The 18,360-nt window shown below is 52.3% G+C and overlaps 1 protein-coding gene across 1 annotated transcript; it reads left to right on the top strand.

The window, feature by feature from the left end:
- The first annotated feature begins 2,973 nt into the window (after nt 1–2,973).
- RASSF2 (Ras association domain family member 2) lies at nt 2,974–18,109 on the top strand. Its single transcript, XM_032712815.1, is given in 14 exon segments — nt 2,974–3,042; nt 3,542–3,707; nt 6,744–6,830; nt 8,490–8,565; nt 9,199–9,300; nt 9,302–9,351; nt 10,945–11,033; nt 12,861–12,964; nt 12,966–13,013; nt 13,673–13,774; nt 14,627–14,678; nt 15,084–15,209; nt 16,643–16,730; nt 16,910–18,109. Coding segments are annotated over 12 exon segments (966 nt in total). The 5' UTR covers nt 2,974–3,042; nt 3,542–3,707; nt 6,744–6,771; the 3' UTR covers nt 16,980–18,109.
- The last annotated feature ends 251 nt before the right edge of the window (nt 18,110–18,360 follow it).

Consider the following 18,360-nt stretch of genomic DNA (forward strand, 5'->3'; position numbering starts at 1 on the left):
GAAGAATTTCTTCCTAATTGAGAATTGACGATTTGGGAATCCAGGTCATGGGGACACCCAGAATCCCTTTGTAGCAAGTGCCACCCAAAAATACAACCCCCAAGCACCTTCCTGAGCCTTCCAGCTCTCAGCCCGCAGCTCATGCCACATGGACACGTTACATTCCTGGATTTATAGGGAAGAGGCTCTTCCTGCCCATTCCTCTCCTTATTGTCCATCCCTGATTTCAGTTCAGGGCCTCCAAGGTCTCCCCGAGTGCTGAACCAGCCGAGTGTCCCCTTGGCTCATCACCAGCTTTTAAACGAAGCTGAGAGCACCTCAGCTCCTCCCCTGCCCTTAAATGAACTCATCTGGTTCATCTGCAGCTCTGCTGTTAAATTCCCAATGTTATCCCAGAGCAGCAGCACTGCCTGTAATGGATCAGGGGCTGGAAACATCCAGCTGAGGCACCTTCAGGTGTCCGTCGGCCTTTTGCAAGAGCTGCTCCTGCTTTGAGGGGAATGAAAGACACCCAAGTGCTTTCCCAACTTGGATGTAGCCCCTGGTGATGAGTCCAAAAGTGGTGGAGTCAGATGGGAACTAAAATGGCCAAAAGTCACCCAAATTGGCAGTGGGAGCAGGGGAAAGCGGATTTGGGATCAAAGCCAGTGGAGCAGCTGTGTGACCAGGGCAAGGGATTTCTCATCACTTCAGGTTTGGGTCCGTGATGAAAACCCCTCTGATCTTAATCCTGATTAATCCCCTGTGCTGCTGGATCAGAGCTGAGGGAATAACTGTGTTTTCTCCTTGTGTTTTGCCCAAATCAACATTCGGCATCGACCCATGGAGGGCTTTATTTATCTGGGGCAGAATCCTGGAATTTGAGGATTTTCAGAACGACTGAAACATCTTCAGACAGGGCCAGCAACTGTGTGTCAAAGAAAACCAGTTCAGGTCCAAGGAAAGGCTTTTCCAGAGCCACATCTCTTCCCATCTGGTTCCCAGAGGCTCTGTAAGAGCTCCCAGATGCTCCCACACAAACATGCATCCAAGTGTGTAATATCGCTCAGCATTTACTGACGATCAGCTTGGGGGGCTGAAAGCTGAAATAATGGGAAGCTGCCAAGGGAGCAAGGAAGGGATTTGGGGTGTTTGCTCAGTCCAGGAGGAAACAACTGAATCTAGGAGAGTTTTGGAGCTGGTGCTTCATGCTGAGGCCTGACTGAGGTCCTTGGTGGGAGCAAATCCATCCAAGATGACAGTTTAAAAGGCATCAGCTGCGATCCCTGTGTGGCATTTGGCACAGAAATTCAGGATTCAAGGAATTCACCTGCAGAACAGGTGGTGTAGCATCCCTGTTTGCCTTTTCCTGGGAGATTTTCAGCAGCCTGGAGGGATGCTCAGGCTCTGGGGGGATGGAAGCTTTGGTCTCTTCCACATGTATTTGGTTCCACATGTATTTGGTTCCTCGTGGATCCGTCTCATGCTTGTCTGTGGATAAGGAGGCACTGCCAGCCTGGCCCAGCCTCTCACACTGCAGGGTGTCCACACAGCAGGAACGGGTCAAATTCCTTATCCTTGATAACTAAATCCCTCCATCCAGGCTCGAGCCTTCCCAACCCACCACAGCACATCACAAAATCAGGATTTAACCCAAATTTGCAGCCAAATCCCCCTGTGCTCCCACAGGTGCCCACACCAAACCCTCTGTTTATTTTCACTTTTCACTCCCTGTGCACCCAGCCCGCAAGCTGAGGGTTGGTAGAAGCCTCTCTTTGGGGTGAAATCCCTGGGGTTTGGGGCCAGGGCTGGCTCTGCTCCATTGTGAGCCTGGCCGGGCTCTTCCCACGACAAAGGGCCTCTGATCCCGCCAGCCCCGAGATGCTGCTGGAATATCAATCCCAACCAGCCTGGCTCACTTGCACCGAGTCAGCGCTTCCTCAAGCCAGATGGCTCCTCCAGAACTTCTCATGTTTTACATACAAATCCAAGAAAACGGGGGAAAAAAGGCTGATTGCAGCCCATGCCTGCAGAGACGCCTGTTTGGCTCAAGCAGCTGCTTAGATTATTTCTTTGTTTTGGGATTTTTTTTTCCCCTTCGTGTGGGCTGTTTCTGGGCAAATTCCTTCAAAAGAAAAAAAGCCCAGAGAAGCCACACGGCACTGGGAAAGGTCAGGAGCAGACAAAGGAGGAGGGACGTGGCCGCTGCTCCTCTGGAATACTGAATACCCCCCAAACTCCCCCGACGTGCCCCCGCGGTGTCGGGGCCGGATGGGCAGGATGGGACCCCCATCCCGGGAATGCTGAGCACCAGTTCAGAGGTAACTGTGACCCCCCAGCTGCAACAGCTGCTTCCAGGCAGATTTTATTTGAATTTTTTTCCTCCCAAATCCCTTTCCCGGGGGTGGTTTTGGATCCAGAGGGGATCCCACGGCCGTGGCTGGGAACCAGTGCACGGCTCCATCGCTCCCTCCCGACGGCAGAACTGCAAAGGGCGATGCCTGCCTGGCTCTGGCACTGGATATCCCGGGGCTTGGGGCCTTTTAAGGCAGAAATAACCACTTTAGCCTGCGTGATACAGCCCACAAAGCTCCTTCTGGGAATTCTGCATAGAGCTGGAGCTCTGTAAGAGCGTTTCCAGCCTGGATGCGTGGGATGGGGATTCATTTGGAATCCTGCTCCTGGCAGCGGGGATGGAGCATCCTTTGGGATCCTGGTCTTGGAGCGCAACCCAGGTGCCAGAAGCGCGTCCTTTGAGAATCCAGAGCCCGAACCAGGGATGCGGGACGGAGCATCCTTAGGGATTCCGGTCCGCGCGGGGACAAACCGGGCGCCCGAATCCTTCGGGTTCACCAGCCCTGGTCCCCGGAAAGGGATCCCGGAACCGGGCTGTCCCTTGGGATCCGGGTTCCGGGATGACCCTGGAGCCGGAGGGGGGGTGTCCCCCGCGCTCCCACCCCCGCGGCCCCGCCCGCGCCCCTCCCCGTCGCTTCCCGCCCCGCCCCGCCCAGGGGCGGCCCTTGGGGGGCACCGGCTGCGGAGCGGGACCGGCACCGGCACCGGGTGAGTGCGGCTGGGATGGGGCGTCTCCATGCTCATCCTCACCCCCATCCCGTCCTCCATCCCCATCCCCATCCCCGTCCCGCGGGGAGCGGCCCTGGGGCTGAGCCGCGGCCTCGCGACGGCCGCGAGCGGAGGAGGTGAAAGCCACGCTCGCCGCGGGGAGCGGGGCCGTATCCGGCCCCCCAAACCCCGGGGGGACACCTCGGCATCCTCCGCGCACTCTCAGCATCCCCCTCCGTGCTGGGGCCGCCGGAGCCGCAGCGCCCGCGGGTCCCACCCCGGGCACGGCACCTTCGCCGCGGCACCGCCGGGACCCTCCCGCCGGGGGTCGGTAGCCCAGGACAAGCCTTTGGTGGCCACCGGCTCCAGCCGGGGAAGTCCGACCTGCTGAGTGTGCAATGGGTCCCTCGCCCGTCCCCGAGTGCCCCCCCACCCCGGTTGCACCGCCGGCTGTGCCAGCGCTCAGCACTCCCCTCCTTTTCCCCCTTTCCCCTTCCAGGACGGAGCAATTGGGCTGGAGAACAATAGCGGCGCTGGAAAACAATGGAGCTGCCGCACCTTGGCGCGTAGGGATGCGGGAAGGACGCGGGGAAGGGATCCCAGCCCCGGAGTAGCGCCTGAGCCGGAGCCCCCAACGCCAGCACAGGGAGGATCAGCGGGACGGGGTGAGCGCTCGACCGTGTCGTGTCCTGTCCTGTCCCGTCGTATCCCATCGTTCTGCTGAGCAGAGCCTGGTGGAGGCTCCCGGGGGGAATTGTCGCCTTCGGATGATGCTTTGCTACCGATCGCGGCGGGATCGAAGCGCCCTTGGGCCGGGTAAAAGCCGCCCTGGGCTGCGGGGACGCGGCGGGGTTTGTGCAGGAGGGAATATCGTGGCCTCCCCGGGGACAGGGATATTCCCACAATCCCTCGCACGGCCGGGGGGAGCCTCAGCTGCGCCAAATCCGCCTCAGCGGGATCGGCCGGGGATGCAGCCAAAGCTTCCGTGCGCTGCCGGGGGGACCAAGACAGCACCCCCACCCCCCCCAAAATGCTGATTTCTTTGCAGGAGCAGGGTCGAACATCCCTCTCCTGCTGAAAACACAATATTGAGGGGGGGTTTCCTACTTTTCCCCTTGTTTTGTTGTTGTGTTTGAGTTGTGAATCTCCCTGGGAGCTCGGCAAAAGTGAGAGCTCACTCCTTCTCCATGTGAGGGGCTGGGAGCATGACCAGTCTCCCTCTGCCCCACGAGGCACTTGGGGCTGTAGGGATGTGGGAAGGGGCTTAGGGAGGTAGTTTTTAGGGAGTGGAATAAGTCCGGGGGCCGTGGGGTGGGCCGGGCCTGAAAGCACTGGCAGGAGCAGCTGGTGCTGGAAGGCAGAGAGGGCTGAAATCCTCCTGCCACGGGGGCAGGGCATTGATTTATCTACTGGTGGTTTAAAAGCACTTTGTGAGGCCTCAGCAGAAGCTCAGGCTGGGCAGGGACGGGGGAAATGCGTCAGCTCAGGGTGGGGAAACTGAGGCCCAGCGGGGCCGGGGAGGGGCCGGTGCTGAGCTGCCCTGGCCGCGCAATTGGGCAACTTGCACCTTGCCAACCCTTCTGCTGGGGGCATTTCCAACCTTTTGCCAAAGCTGTGGGGGAATACTGGGGGGCTCAGTAGTGGCTGCTCTCTGGCTGGGTCTCTGTTCCCCTCCACCCACCTCCCAGAGCTTCTCCAGACCCAAAAAAGGAAGAATTTGCCCCTTTCCTGCTGCTCGGAAGGGGATGTGATGACGGAGGCGAAGGTGGCAGCGCCGGGGCGTAAACAGGAAACAGGATCCTCAGCACAGGAGGATGAACCTGCCTTTTGGAGCTCCCCTTCCACTCCAAAATGTGCTTTTTTTATGGCTGGAGTTCACCCCCTGTCCCCTTCAAGGATCCAGGGATTTGCCTTTACCCCTTGCATTGCTGTGATGCTCCAGAGTGAACCTCCCTGTGATACCAAAGGCTCCACCGGGCTGTGCTGCTGTTGGAGGGGTTTTTTTCAGCCACTTTTATTTTTTTTTCAGCCACTTTGATATTTCTGGCACCGTTTTTGCATGAGCCAACAGCCCTGTCCTTTAATCCTCCCGGGACATCTCCAGAGCTTTGCCATCCGCTCTCAGGGGACACCCCTGAGATCCTCATTCCTGCCATTCCTGCATCTCACAGGTGCTGAACCCCAAATTTGGGTCCCCACAAGCACTGACATTTGTCCCAGAACCTTGAAGCCGGCTGCAAAATCCCTTCCCACTCTCATTTCTGAGGGATAAATAGGATTATTGCTGGGTTTATTCCCTGTGGGAGGATGGATGGATGTGGAGAGGTGGCTGCCAACCACAGGAGGAGGGTTTTGCTGGGTTTTTCCAGGTTTTCCCGGGGTTCTCCTGTGGCTCCTCAGGAAACCCAAAGCTCTGTCAGCCCTTCCACTGCCCCGCTGGATTTTTCAGTGCTGAGTTTCTCTTCTGCTTTTTCTCTGGGGCCGGAGCAGCTTCCTGCCCTTCCCCTCCTGCCCCACCTCCAGCGTGGCCTTTGCAGCCTCTTCTGGGGTTTGAAACATGTCAGGGAATATCTTTTGTCATTGCCAGTCATTTATATGCTGGGATTTATCCCAACTTCAGGATTGCTGCTGGTTTTAGGGGCAGGTTCATCCTCCGACACAGGTTTTACCACACGGCCTTGGCTGAGCCATTTCTCTGCCTGCATTTGTTGTGGGGTTGTGTGTTTTCCTTGCAGGAAAAGGGGTTTGTTTCCCAGGGGACTGGGAGGAAGCACATGGTGATGTGGGAGGTGGAAGAAAACAGGGGTTTGCAGAGTAAAGGCTTCTTTTCTCGCCTCGGTTTCTCTTTCGGGACAAGGGAAGGGAGTGGAGAGACCCTGGAAAAAGGGAAGCCCGTCTGTAGGGGAGGTGGCACAGACATCCAAGGGAAAACACGGCCTGAGAAGCCCTTTTTCATCATTCAAAACTGCCCCAATGCTGCATTTCAAGGTCTCTCTGGTGCCCCATTTCCACAGTGCTCTGAGTCTGCAAGTGCTCCAAGGTCTTCATCCCGAAGCCCATTTTAATTCCCCTTCGTTGTGTCCAAAAATCACTCTGGAGATCTAAGCCAGGGCCAGTCCCAAGGCAGGATTTTTATGGGACTTTCCAAGTGTTTTGCACAAGAGCAACGGAGCTGTTTTGGCACAAAAATCCAACTGGCAGCATTTAAAAAAACCCCTGAAGGACCAGCCCAACCTCTCTGGCTGCTCGGAAAATCACCCCCTGTGGCACCACCGGGTTTGGGATGGCACAGGGAAGCAGCAGCCAGGTCCAGACTCCAATGTCCAAAGCCTTGCAGAATAAAATAATAGTAAAATAAATACAGGAAAGGAGCAACTCCCACTTATAACCCTCCCACCTCCTTGTTTGGCATCACAGGGACGTCCATGGATGCTCCAAATGCAAATTCCATGTAAGTGAATCCACCGGGATTAAATTTTCAGTGAGTTTGCGGCTCCTCTCCCTTATCTGATCTCCCTCCTTTCCCATCATTTTCCCTGGAGAAGCCACATCAAACTCCACATCTGTGTCCTCTGGAGCCTTTTCCCAGGAGCTCTTCCAGACCCAGGGGCTTTATTTTCTCTCGGTTTTCCATGGATGGGGGTCAGGGATGTGGGAATGGGGGGCTCACACTGATGTTCCTCTCTCCTCCCTCTCTCCAGCTCAGCTCCATGACAGAAGTGGGGGGGGATGGATTACGGAGGTGGAGAGGACCTGGTTCCCTGCGGGAAAGATAAATTCATCTCCAAGTAAGAGGCTCAACAGGGCTGGAATTCAGGAATCCTGGAGGAGCTGGGAGCTGGGGGGCTTATTTGGAATGTTCCAGGGGAAATATGTATTCATTTTATATATATATATATATATATACACGTACATATAATTAATGTATACACACATACATATAATTAATATATTTATTTATATATTTATATAATGTATATATTTATATATATTGGTTATATATTTTTTATATAGAATGAACATATATTATATAATATATAATATATATTATATATTGTATTATATTATATATAGCAGAGTATGGTATATTATATTATATTATATTGGTTTATTATATTGATTTATTCTACCTGTATATTATATGTATGTATTATCTATAATATGTAATATAATATACAATGTATAATCTAAAAATGTAATGTATAACTATATATATAATATTATAACAATACATAATGTTACATATATATAATGTTATATAAGAATACATAATACTATAAATACAATATATAATATATTATTTATGACCCATGCTATATTATCTATGACCTATAATATATAGTATTCCATCGAGCTGGAAGAATGGAGTGACCCTGGGTTTTAACTCAATTAAACTTTGGATTTGGAAGGAAAAAGCCATTCTGGGCAAGAAATGGTGATTTTTCTTAAATAAAAAGGGTTGTTGATGGGATTTTGAACTTTTCCTTAGGGGTGTGACCCAATGCTCGATAAACTTTCTTTAAAAAACCAGGTTTTGCTAAAAAAGTCCTGATTAAAAACTCTTCTTTTATTCTTTGGAAAAGAAGTAAAATGATTCTCAAGTTTCAGGGAAGATTTTGGAGGAGCTAAAGCAAATCTGTGATATTCCCCCCTCCTTTTTGCCTTCTGATAACCCCAAATCCCCATGATTTGTGCTTGTTTATGATGGTCTGGTGGTGCTGAGCATCCTTAACCTCCACCAGCCAGCCCAGCTTTGGGAATTAATGCCAGGGGCATCACTACCCTGGCATCACTCTCCTGGCCGGGTTTGCCAGCTGGGGATGGCTTATTCTTATTTTTGCAATGATTTTTTATTTATAATTTTCAATTTTTGTTTTCATCTTTATCTTCATATTTTATCTTTTAAAATTTGGTTTTGCCTTTATTTTTATTTTTGTGATTACTTTGCCACCAGAACAAGGCTCAGACTTTGATTCTGAGCTCGAGGTCAGGCTCTGGCGCCCGGAGCCAACGTGATAAACCAGCCTGTGAGAACTTGTGACTCCACATGACCCCAGGGCTTGGGGGCCCCGAAAATGGGTTTGTTTTTCAGCCTTGTGACCAACTGCCCCGGGGTCTGATGGGTTTTCCTACACCTCTTTGGGATATTTATGGGGGACACGATCACAGGGAGCTTCTCCCCCTCGTTGCGGATTGAACCCACGGCCAATACCTTCAACAAGGGAGGTCTAGAGGTGCCAAAAGAGCCAAATTTGCCTCACATTCAGCTATTTTTGGGTCCCCCAGCAGCACAGCAGGTTCTTCAACCAGGAAAGCAATTCCTGCTTTCTCACAGATCCTCAAAATTCCCTCCCCATCCAGCTCAGGAGTCAGTGGGTGGTGCCTGCAGCATCTCCTCTCCTCCCTCCAAACCTCTTCTCAGCGTCTTTCCCGTGTTTTTTCCCCAGAAATGAGCTGCTCCTGCACCTGAAGACCTACAACATCTACTACGAAGGGCAGAACCTGCAGCTGCGGCACCGGGAGGTGAGAACGGCCCAGGCAGAGGGAAACCAAGGGAACTGGGCTTGGTTCAGGCTTAGGGAGTCATGGAATCATGGAATGGGTCGGGTTGGGAGGGACCTCAAAGCCCATCCAGTGCCACCCCCTGCCATGGGCAGGGACACCTTGCACTGGCCCAGGTTGCTCCAAGCCCCGTCCAACCTGGCCTTGGATCTTCTCTCTAAACTGGAGAGACTGGATTTGTTGAATGGAGAAGGAATTCCCTGACTGGTCTTTAAGGTCCCTTCCAAACCAAACTATCCCATGATTCCATGTCATGATTCCCTGTCAAATGCTTTACCCAAGCCCAGGCAAATGCTGCTCTTCCCTCATCCCCCAGTGCTGCAGCCTCATCCTGGAAGGCCACCAAGTTTTCCAGGCATGATTTGTCCCAGGGAAGCCATGCTGGCTGTCACCAATCCTTATTTTCCACTTGCCTTATCAGAGTTTCCAGGAGACTCTGCCCCACGGCCTTCCCAGGCGTGGGGTGAGACTGGGTGGATTTAGGGCGTCCAAAAAATGCCTTTTAATCACAGAATCACTGAATGGTTTAGGGGTGAAGGGACTTAAAGTTCATAAATTCCAATGCCACGTTCCTGGGTGTTTTTTGGGACGCAGGAGGAAGGGGAGCTCATCGTGGAGGGGCTGCTGAACATCTCCTGGGGGCTGCGGCGCCCGATCCGCCTCCAGATGCAGGACGACAACCAGCGCATCCGCCCGCCCCCCCTCCTCCTCCTCCTGGCACTCCGGCTGCAACCTGGGAGCCCACGGGTGAGCTGGGGCTGGGGAGACAACAACACCCCCAAAACCACCCCCAAAAACCCCCTCAACCCCCTCAGGGCTGTCAGGATTCGCTGGTTAGCCCCCCTCTGCTGTCTCTGGGCAACACCTGCAAGGAGCCAAGTCAGAAATAAAGGAGGGGGGGTTTGCTTTGAAAAGTCCCCCCACTTTGCAAAGACCCCCAATTTTTTTGACCTCCCTTTTGCAAAGACCCCCCTCTTTTGCACCCTCAATTTTGCAGAACTCCCCTTTCATAAAGCTCCCCCTTCTGCTATGACCCCTCTTTTGCAGACACCCCCTTTGCTAAACCACCCCTTTTTGCAAACCCTTTTTTCAGACTCCCCTCTTTTACTTAAATCCTCCTTTTTGCACCCCCCTTTTTTGCACCCCCCCCTTTTTACAAACCACCCTTTTTTTGCAAATCTCCCACTTTTTCCCCCCTCTTTTTTTAAAAAAAACCCCTTCTTTTACTAAACGCCCTTTTTACACCCCCTTTTTTTGCACCCCTCTTTTTGCAAAGACCCCTCTCTTTCACCAAGATCCCCCATTTAGTTTCAAAAGGAAACAAATCCCCCCATTTTTCAACTCCTCCCTTTTTACAGCCCCCACTTTTTTGCAAATCTACCACTTTTTGCACCCCTTTTTTTTTCAAGCCCTCTTTTGCAAACACCCCCTTCTGCCAAAATCCCCCTTTTTGCAATGCCCCCTTTTTTCAAAGACCTCCCTCTTTTGATGAAACTCCCTTTTTGTAACCCCCCCTTCTACAATCCCCCCTTTTTTGCAAAGAACCCCCTCCTTTGCTAAGACCCCTCCTTTTGATTAAAAAAGAAACAACCCCCCCTTTTTGCAACCCCCCCCTTCGAAAACTCCCCCCTTGCAAAGACCCCCCCTCTTCTGCAAACCCCTAATTTTTGCTAAACCCCCCCTTTTTGATGTGACCCCTCCTTTCTGTCCCACTTTTTTCAAACATTCCCCCTTTTGTAACCCCTCTGCCAACACCCCCCTTTTGCAGCCCCTGCTCTTGCAACCCCCCCTTTGCAGGGACTCCCCTTCACAGCCCCTCTTTTCCTGCAGGAGTCCCCCCAAACCCCACCTGGTTCTCACTTCCATCCCTAATTCCATGCTGGATGCTGCTCTGGTCCCAGTGATCCCGGGGGATCCTGGAAAGCAGCAGAGCTGGGATTTGCTGTCTGTGCAGAGGGGGAGGGTCTTCCTGCTTTTTCCCTGATTTTGTAGACATCTCCCAAGGGAAAGAAGGGTCAGGTTCAGCTTTCCCTGTGCCGGAGTCAGGAAAATACCGTTTGGCACCTCAGCATGCCTTCCTGGGAAGAGGGCAGTCGGGATAACACCCTCCAAGGATTTTTTGGGAGTGGGGCAGGATAGGATTCAGGATTTATATTGCAACCAGCCCGTGCTGTGACCCTGCAGGGCTGGTTACCTGCTAAATCCACAGGGAGAACAGGCAGCTTCCCAGGCGGGAAGCAGCAGCGTGGGAGCTCGGGGAGGGTGGAGATTCCCTGGATTATCATTCCCTCTGCAGCCACACGCTGACAGGGCACCACCCTCACCTTTGCCCACTTGCAGGTCTGTGCTGAAGCCCAGCACCCTGCCCGACATCCAGGTGACGGATGCAGAGGCCACACCCAGCACGGAGGCTCCCGGGAATGGCACAGGTGAGCCGGGCTTGGATCCACCTGCATTTATGGAGGAGGTTGGGAGCAGCTGCCTCGTGCTGCAGTTTAACTTGAGAAAATACAAACCAGGCTTGGTTTTAGCTCCAGACTGTTTCCCGTCCTGCTCCAGGTTCTTTTAAGCCACTTCCAAAGAACTTTTATTTATTTTGTTTAATCTTAGCCCCATATGGCCCAAAACTCAATGATTTAAAGATTTTTTTTCCTACTTAAATGATTCCACGATTCCCAAGGGTTTTTGCTCAGTGGGATATGGTGGAGAGGAGCTTGGAAAGAAATCAGGGGGATGGAGCAAAGAGCCCCGTGGGATAGCAGGGAAAAGGATGTCAGCGCTTCCCCTTCCCGGAGGCTCCGCTCCTGGGGAAGAAGAATGGGAGCATTGGGAATGGGAGCACTGGGAAGTGCCGTTACCATGGGAAGTCAACAGAGCTGCAAAGTGTTTGTCCCCTCCCTGGTTTTTCCTCTGTGGAGGGGGAAGAGCTCGGCCAGCGCTTCATTAACCCCTTGTTCCGAGCAGGGACAGCGAGGAACGGGACACAAACTGGAATTCCCACAGGGAAAAACCTGCTTCAGGTGTTTTCCTCATTCATTCCAGGCATTCTGATGTTCTGACTTTTGGGGGTAATTTTTGACAGAGAAGAACCAACTCATCCTTTTGACTTTGAGATGCTCATCCACATCCCACGTCAGGGAGGAGCTGAGCCCTTGCAAAACTCACTGATCTATGAACCCTCATCCCTGATCCTCCAGCTTTTTCCCTTTTTTCTTTTTGATCTTCCCACTCATGATGCTTTTCCTCCTTTAATCAAAGCTTTCCTGGGTGATTCCCACCCCACATCACCCCACTGCAATTGCCCAGCAGCTCTCTCAGCCTTATGACCTTAATTTGCCAGCACATAAAAAAGCCTTTTATTACATTTTTTCCCTAAAATCCAGTAAAACTCAGCTCCCAGTGTGCGTTCCTGGCTCCTCAGGAGTGCTTAGTCACCATGTGTGCATCTGGAGCAGCGTGTCCCGGAGATTTTTCCCTGCTGCAGACATGCTTTGAATTAAAACATCCAAAGCTGGAGCCCAAGAGGTTCATTAAAAATGGATGAAGAGCTGGTTTATAATAATTTGGATCCAGGCCAGTTTTCATGCAGAGATCTGAGGCACTGCCCTTGTTTGCCTGTTCTCATTAAAGGGAGGGAGAAAAGAGAAAGTTAAACTATGGAAAAGGCAGGGAAGATGCTCGAGCTCCCGGGAGGTTTTAGTCAGGTAGCAGCACGGATTTAGGCAGTTAATTGTGAATTAATCACCTCCTTCAGGAGCTGGAGGAGAATAAACCAGTTGGTGTGCTTTAAACTAGGGGGTTAAGTGTGTTCTGGGAAGTTTATAGGGCTGGGTTCCTGGGATGGGGATTTCTGCACCCTTGGGGGGACTCCCAGCAGCAGGAAGATTCAGGAATCAATCACCTCCTTCAGGAGCTGGGGGAGAATAAACCAGTTGCTGTGGTTTAAACTGGGGAGTTCAACGTGTGCTGGGATATCTGTAGAGCTGGGTTCCTGGGAAGTTTATAGGGCTGGGTTCCTGGGATGGGGATTTCTGCATCCATGGAAAGACACTCAGCAGCAGAAAGGTTCTGGAATCACAGAATATCCTCAGTGGGAAGGGACCCCAGGGATCATCGATGATGATCAGGATGATCATCGATCCCGCTCCTGGCCTGGCGCAGACACCCCACAATCCCACCCTGTGCCCGGGGCGGTGTCCGGGCACTCCGGGAGCGTTGGAGCGGGTCCTCAGCCGGCTCCCCGGGATGTTTCCCAGCCCCCAGGCCCCAGGCGGAGGAGGCCCCGCAGCTGATGCGGACGCGGAGCGATGTCGGGGTGCGGCCCCGCGGCAGCGCCCGGACCGCCGGGGAGCAGCGGCGGAATCCGCCGGCACCGCTTCTCCATCAATGGCCACTTCTACAACCACAAGGTGAGCCCGGCCCCACAGCCCGGCCCCACAGCACAGCCCGGCCCCACAGCCCTGCCCCACATCCCAGCCCCACAGCCCGGCCCGACAGCCCTGCCCCACAGCACAGCCCTGCCCCACAGCACAGCCCGGCCCCACAGCCCTGCCCCACAGCACAGCCCTGCCCCACAGCCCGGCCCCACAGCCGTGCCCCACAGCACAGCCCTGCCCCACAGCACAGCCCGGCCCCACAGCCCTGCCCCACAGCACAGCCCTGCCCCACAGCACAGCCCGGCCCCACAGCCCTGCCCCACAGCACAGCCCTGCCCCACAGCCCGGCCCGACAGCCCTGCCCCACAGCACAGCCCTGCCCCACAGCACAGCCCGGCCCCACAGCCCTGCCCCCAGCACAGCCCTGCCCCACAGCCCGGCCCCACAGCCGTGCCCCACAGCCCCGCCCCACAGCACAGCCCGGCCCCACAGCCCGGCCCCACAGCACAGCCCTGCCCCACAGCCCAACCCCACAACCCGGCCCCACAGCACATCCCGGCCCCACAGCCCTGTCCCACAGCCCAACCCCACGGCCCGACCCCACAGCCCGGTCCCACAGCCCAACCCCACAGCCCGGCCCGGCCGAGCGGGGCAGCTCCAGGGAGGGGTTTCACGGGGTTTGTGTCCCGCAGACGTCCGTGTTCACTCCGGCCTACGGCTCCGTCACCAACGTGCGCATCAACAGCACCATGACCACCCCCCAGGTCCTCAAACTGCTGCTCAATAAATTCAAGGTGTGTTCATTGTACCCCCCGAGGCTCCTGGATTGCTCTGCATGGGGATTTTATGGATATAAAATATGTATTTTTAAAATATTTTCATTATATTAAATATATTATATATCACATATGCTATATAATATATAACATTATATTGATTATAATAATTTTAAGATATTTATCTATATATGATATATATTTAAAATAACTATTTGTAAATATATTTATATATTTAAAGTATTTTAATTATAATAATTATATAGTATATTATATATTATATCAATTATATATAGTATATTGTGTATACAATATTATATGTAGTATATTATATGTTATATGTATTATGTATAGTATATTAGTATATATATGTATAGTATATACATACATATATACTGTATATATATACACTACATATACATATATAGTATATGTATGAACATTAATATACTATATATAGATTCTATATGATAGTATATATATACTATATGTATAACATTTATAGTATATTAGTATTTATAGTATAGTATATTGGTATATATAACACACACTATATATCACTATATTAATTTTAATAATTATATATGTGTATTTATCTATGTATATATCTAAAAATGTCTGAGATATATGCCATTATATACAATATTACATTAAAATATTGTATTAATTTGTTTCCTACTATAATTAATTCATTGTATTAATGTAGAAATATTTTATATATTTCATTATTTACATATAAACATGTATTTATATATAAACAGATTTATGCATAAAATACAACAGCACAGCAAAATAGTGGGGTGTGTTTATAATTCCTTGGAAAGCCTGGGGTAAAACCTGGACATTTGACAGTGATTTGTGTGTCCCCAGATTGAAAACTCGGCGGAGGAGTTTGCTCTGTACATCGTCCACACCAGCGGAGGTGAGTGGCCCCAAATTGTCCGCGGTGCCACCCTGGCTCAGTCAGGCAGTGCCCCCCATGTCCTGGGCAGTGCCCCCCATGTCCTGGGCAGTGCCCCCCGTGTCCTGGGCAGTGACTCCATGTCCCAGGCAGTGCCCCCCATGTCCTGGGCAGTGCCCCCCATGTTCTGGGCAGTGCCCCCTGAGTGCTGGGCAGTGACCCCATGTCCCAGGCAGTGCCCCCGGAGTGCTGGGCAGTGCCCCCCATGTTCTGTGCAGTGCCCCCCATGTTCTGTGCAGTGCCCCCCATGTCCTGGGCAATGTCCCCGTGTCCTGGGCAGTGCCCCCATGTTCCGGGCAGTGCCCCCTGTGTCGTGGGCAGTGCCCCCCGAGTGCCGGGCCCAACCCCAGGGTTTTGGTCTTGCAGAGAAGCAGAAGCTGCGGGGCAGCGACTACCCCCTGATCGCCCGTGTGCTGCAGGGCCCCTGCGAGCAGGTCTCCAAGGTTTTCCTCATGGAGAAGGACCAGGTGGAGGAGGTCACCTATGACGTGAGTGAGCCGGCTCGGGGGGGGGCGTCGCTCCTGGGGGGGCTTGGGAAAACTGGGGGATCACAGAGTCATGGAGTGGTTTGGATGGAAAGGACCTTAAACCCATCCACCCCCTGCCATGGGCAGGGACACCTTCCACTAGCTCAGGTTGCTCCAAGCCCCGTCCAACCTGGCCTTGGACACTCCCAGGGATCCAGGGCAGCCACAGCTTCTCTGGCAATTCCACATCCTCACAGCCAACAATTCCTTCCCAATCTCCCATCTCTCCCTGCCCTCTGGCAGTGGGAAGCCATTCCCCCTTGTCCTGTCCCTCCATCCCTTGTCCCCAGTCCCTCTCCAGCTCTTGGAGCCCCTTCAGGCCCTGCAAGGGGCTCTCAGCTCTCCCTGGAGCCTTCTCCTCTCCAGGGGAACCCCCCCAGCTCTCCCAGCCTGGCTCCAGAGCTGAGGGGCTCCAGCCCTTGGAGCAGCTCCGAGGCCTCCTCTGGACTTGCTCCAGCATTGACATCATGGATTTTTTTCTTAGGAAGGGCTGTGTTTGGGGTTGAGGAGATTACAGGCAGGCTGGGTCTGCTGCCTTCTCATAGAATCATGGAATCATGGAATGGTTTAGGTTGGAGAGACCTTAAAGCTCATCCCATTCCACCCCCTGCCATGGGCAGGGACACCTTCCACTAGACCAGGTTGTTCTGGCCTTGGACACTTCCACGGATCCAGGGGCAGCCACATCTTCTCTGGGAATTCCATCCCAGCTTGTGACCACCCTCCCAGGGAAGAATTTCTTCCCGATGAACGGATGTCTCCATGTGCTGGGACTGCAGGAATTGCTTTGCTCCTGCATCTTGCCGTGAAAACTCCCCATTTTATGGGAAAAACCTCGTTTTGTGTTCAAAGAGCAACTTCCAATTCCAACCCAGAGCCAACGCCCCCGGCCCTATTGTGTCATCCCAAATCTGCTCACGGGGAGAGCGATTTCAGCGCAGCCTGTGGCGGAATTGATGTTTTTCCAGCCGGGAAAGCTCCACTGTGCCATCTGCCGGCTTCCCAGGGCTGCTCTGCTCCGAAATCCGAGCTCAGACGAGGCGCTTTTGGGGTATATTTGGGCTTAATCAGCTCTCTGCGACGCTGGAGATGCTCAGGGCTCTGACTGATCGAGCCACGTCTTCCAACCAGTGGGTAAATTAAAATAAATAAATAAAAATTAATTAATAAATGGAGAGGGGGGAGAGATTGTCCCAGTAATTATCCAGCACTTACTCATTTACACGAGTTAATGTTCACACTGCGCAGAGGAAACATCCCTTTTTTTTAGGATTCTTGCAAAAATTGGGGAATCCTTGACTAAAATCCAGGGAGAGGACGCTGCCTTCGCCTCTCAGGGTGGGTTCATCGCCCTCTTCATCATCTTTCCTGCCGTTCCTCTCCCATCCAGGCGCTCAGTACATCAAGTTGAGATGCCCATCCTCAGGAGCTTCATCCAGAAGCTGGAGGAGGAGGAGGATCGTGAAGTGAAGAAGCTGATGCAGAAGTACGTCGGCTGGTGGCACCGAGGGGGGGTTGTGAGAGGGAAGGACATTGTTGGGTCCCAGAAATTCCTCTGTGCAGCCCTGCACCCCTGATGTGTGCAAGAGCCATTGGGGTTTGCGTCATTCCAGGGTTTTCTTGGCTACTGAAAATCCCTCTTTCCCCTGCCCTGTGCCTCTCCAGGTACACCATCCTCCGGGTGATGATCAAGCAGAGGCTGGAGGAGATCTCGGAAGGTCCGACTGCGATGTGAGACCCTTCACCAGAGCCATGTGCCTGCAGGATGTACTGTACCAAACCCCAAAGCATTCCCAGCACATTCCCAGCGTCCATCTGGATTGCTCCAGCTCTGAGCCAGTCCATCCTCCCGTGCCTTCACCTGCGCAGCGGCTCGGGAGGTTCCTCCTCGGCATGTGGGGCTCTTCCCAGCAAGGCTCTGGCTGGTGGCAGCTTCAGCCAAAACCTCAGATCCCTGGGAAACACAGGGAAAAACAGGGAAAAAAAAAAAGAGAGAGAGAGGAAATCCATGAGCAGCACAATGAGGGCTACAGGTGTTCCAGAGCAGGAATTTGGGGCTGAGTCTGGGGCCACCCACACAGGGGACCCGCTGCTCGGTGGCAGGAGAGCACCAACAGTTATAATTCCTCTTTTTTTTTTCTTTTTTTTTTTTTTTTCCCTTAAGAAAAGCACATTTCTATTGCAATAATTCGCAGGTGATGGGAAGTTTCCGTAAATCCAAAGTGTTGACTGAGGTTTTGGGGGGTTTAACCCTGACCTGGTGGATTTACAGCACAGGAGTAAACAGCATTTTTCCGTGTGTTCCCCAAACCTGCATCCGGTGGCGTCACCCCCTCCCTCCCCCTTTCTAATTTGCACTAATATTAGGGATTTTTAAGGAAATCATGACGTCAAACCTCTCTGTAGCTGTAAATGCCAAATAGCACTCGCAGGGATAGTTGGGGGCATCTCAAGGATGCTGGATGGAAAGGGAGGGAGACAGGAGGAGGAGAAGAAGGAGGCAGAAATAAGAGGATTTTATTTTCCAAATCCATCTTCCAGCAGTGCCAGCACATTATCCTGGTGAAACCAGACTGGCTCTGTTACCACCTGGAAAAACCTCTTCCTCCCAGGCTAAACAGCAATATCAATTTTATACCTCGATGTGAACTAAGACTCTGACTTTCTCCCTCCCTTTGAGTTTTTGCAATGTATCTTGTAATTTTTTTTTTTTAAGTGTTAATGGTACCTTTTCCACCTCTAACACATGTTCAGGAAAGTGTTGTACAGCGAGAGGAACCTTTTATGTGTTTGAAGGATGATTGTGGCATTGCTGCGTGGATTAACAAGAAAATAAAATATGTAGCAACTTAATACAGAATAAAACCCCTGAAGTTGGAGCCTGGTTTGTCAAAAATAAAGCAATTTGTGGATAGAAACACCTTGGGAATGGGTTCCATGGGGGCTGGGAGTGATGAGGGAGAGAGCAAAACTGCCTGAGTCCCAGTGGAGAAGCTTTCCGAGGAGAAATGGTCCTCTGCCCTGAGATTTGGAGACTCACAGCCACATTGCTGGAGGATTTGGGGGTAATATTGGACTGGTTTAGGGCCCTTCCAGCCTTCAGTGACTATTATCCC

Source organism: Chiroxiphia lanceolata, chromosome 28 (assembly GCF_009829145.1).
Source record: "Chiroxiphia lanceolata isolate bChiLan1 chromosome 28, bChiLan1.pri, whole genome shotgun sequence".
Lineage (NCBI taxonomy): Eukaryota > Metazoa > Chordata > Aves > Passeriformes > Pipridae > Chiroxiphia > Chiroxiphia lanceolata.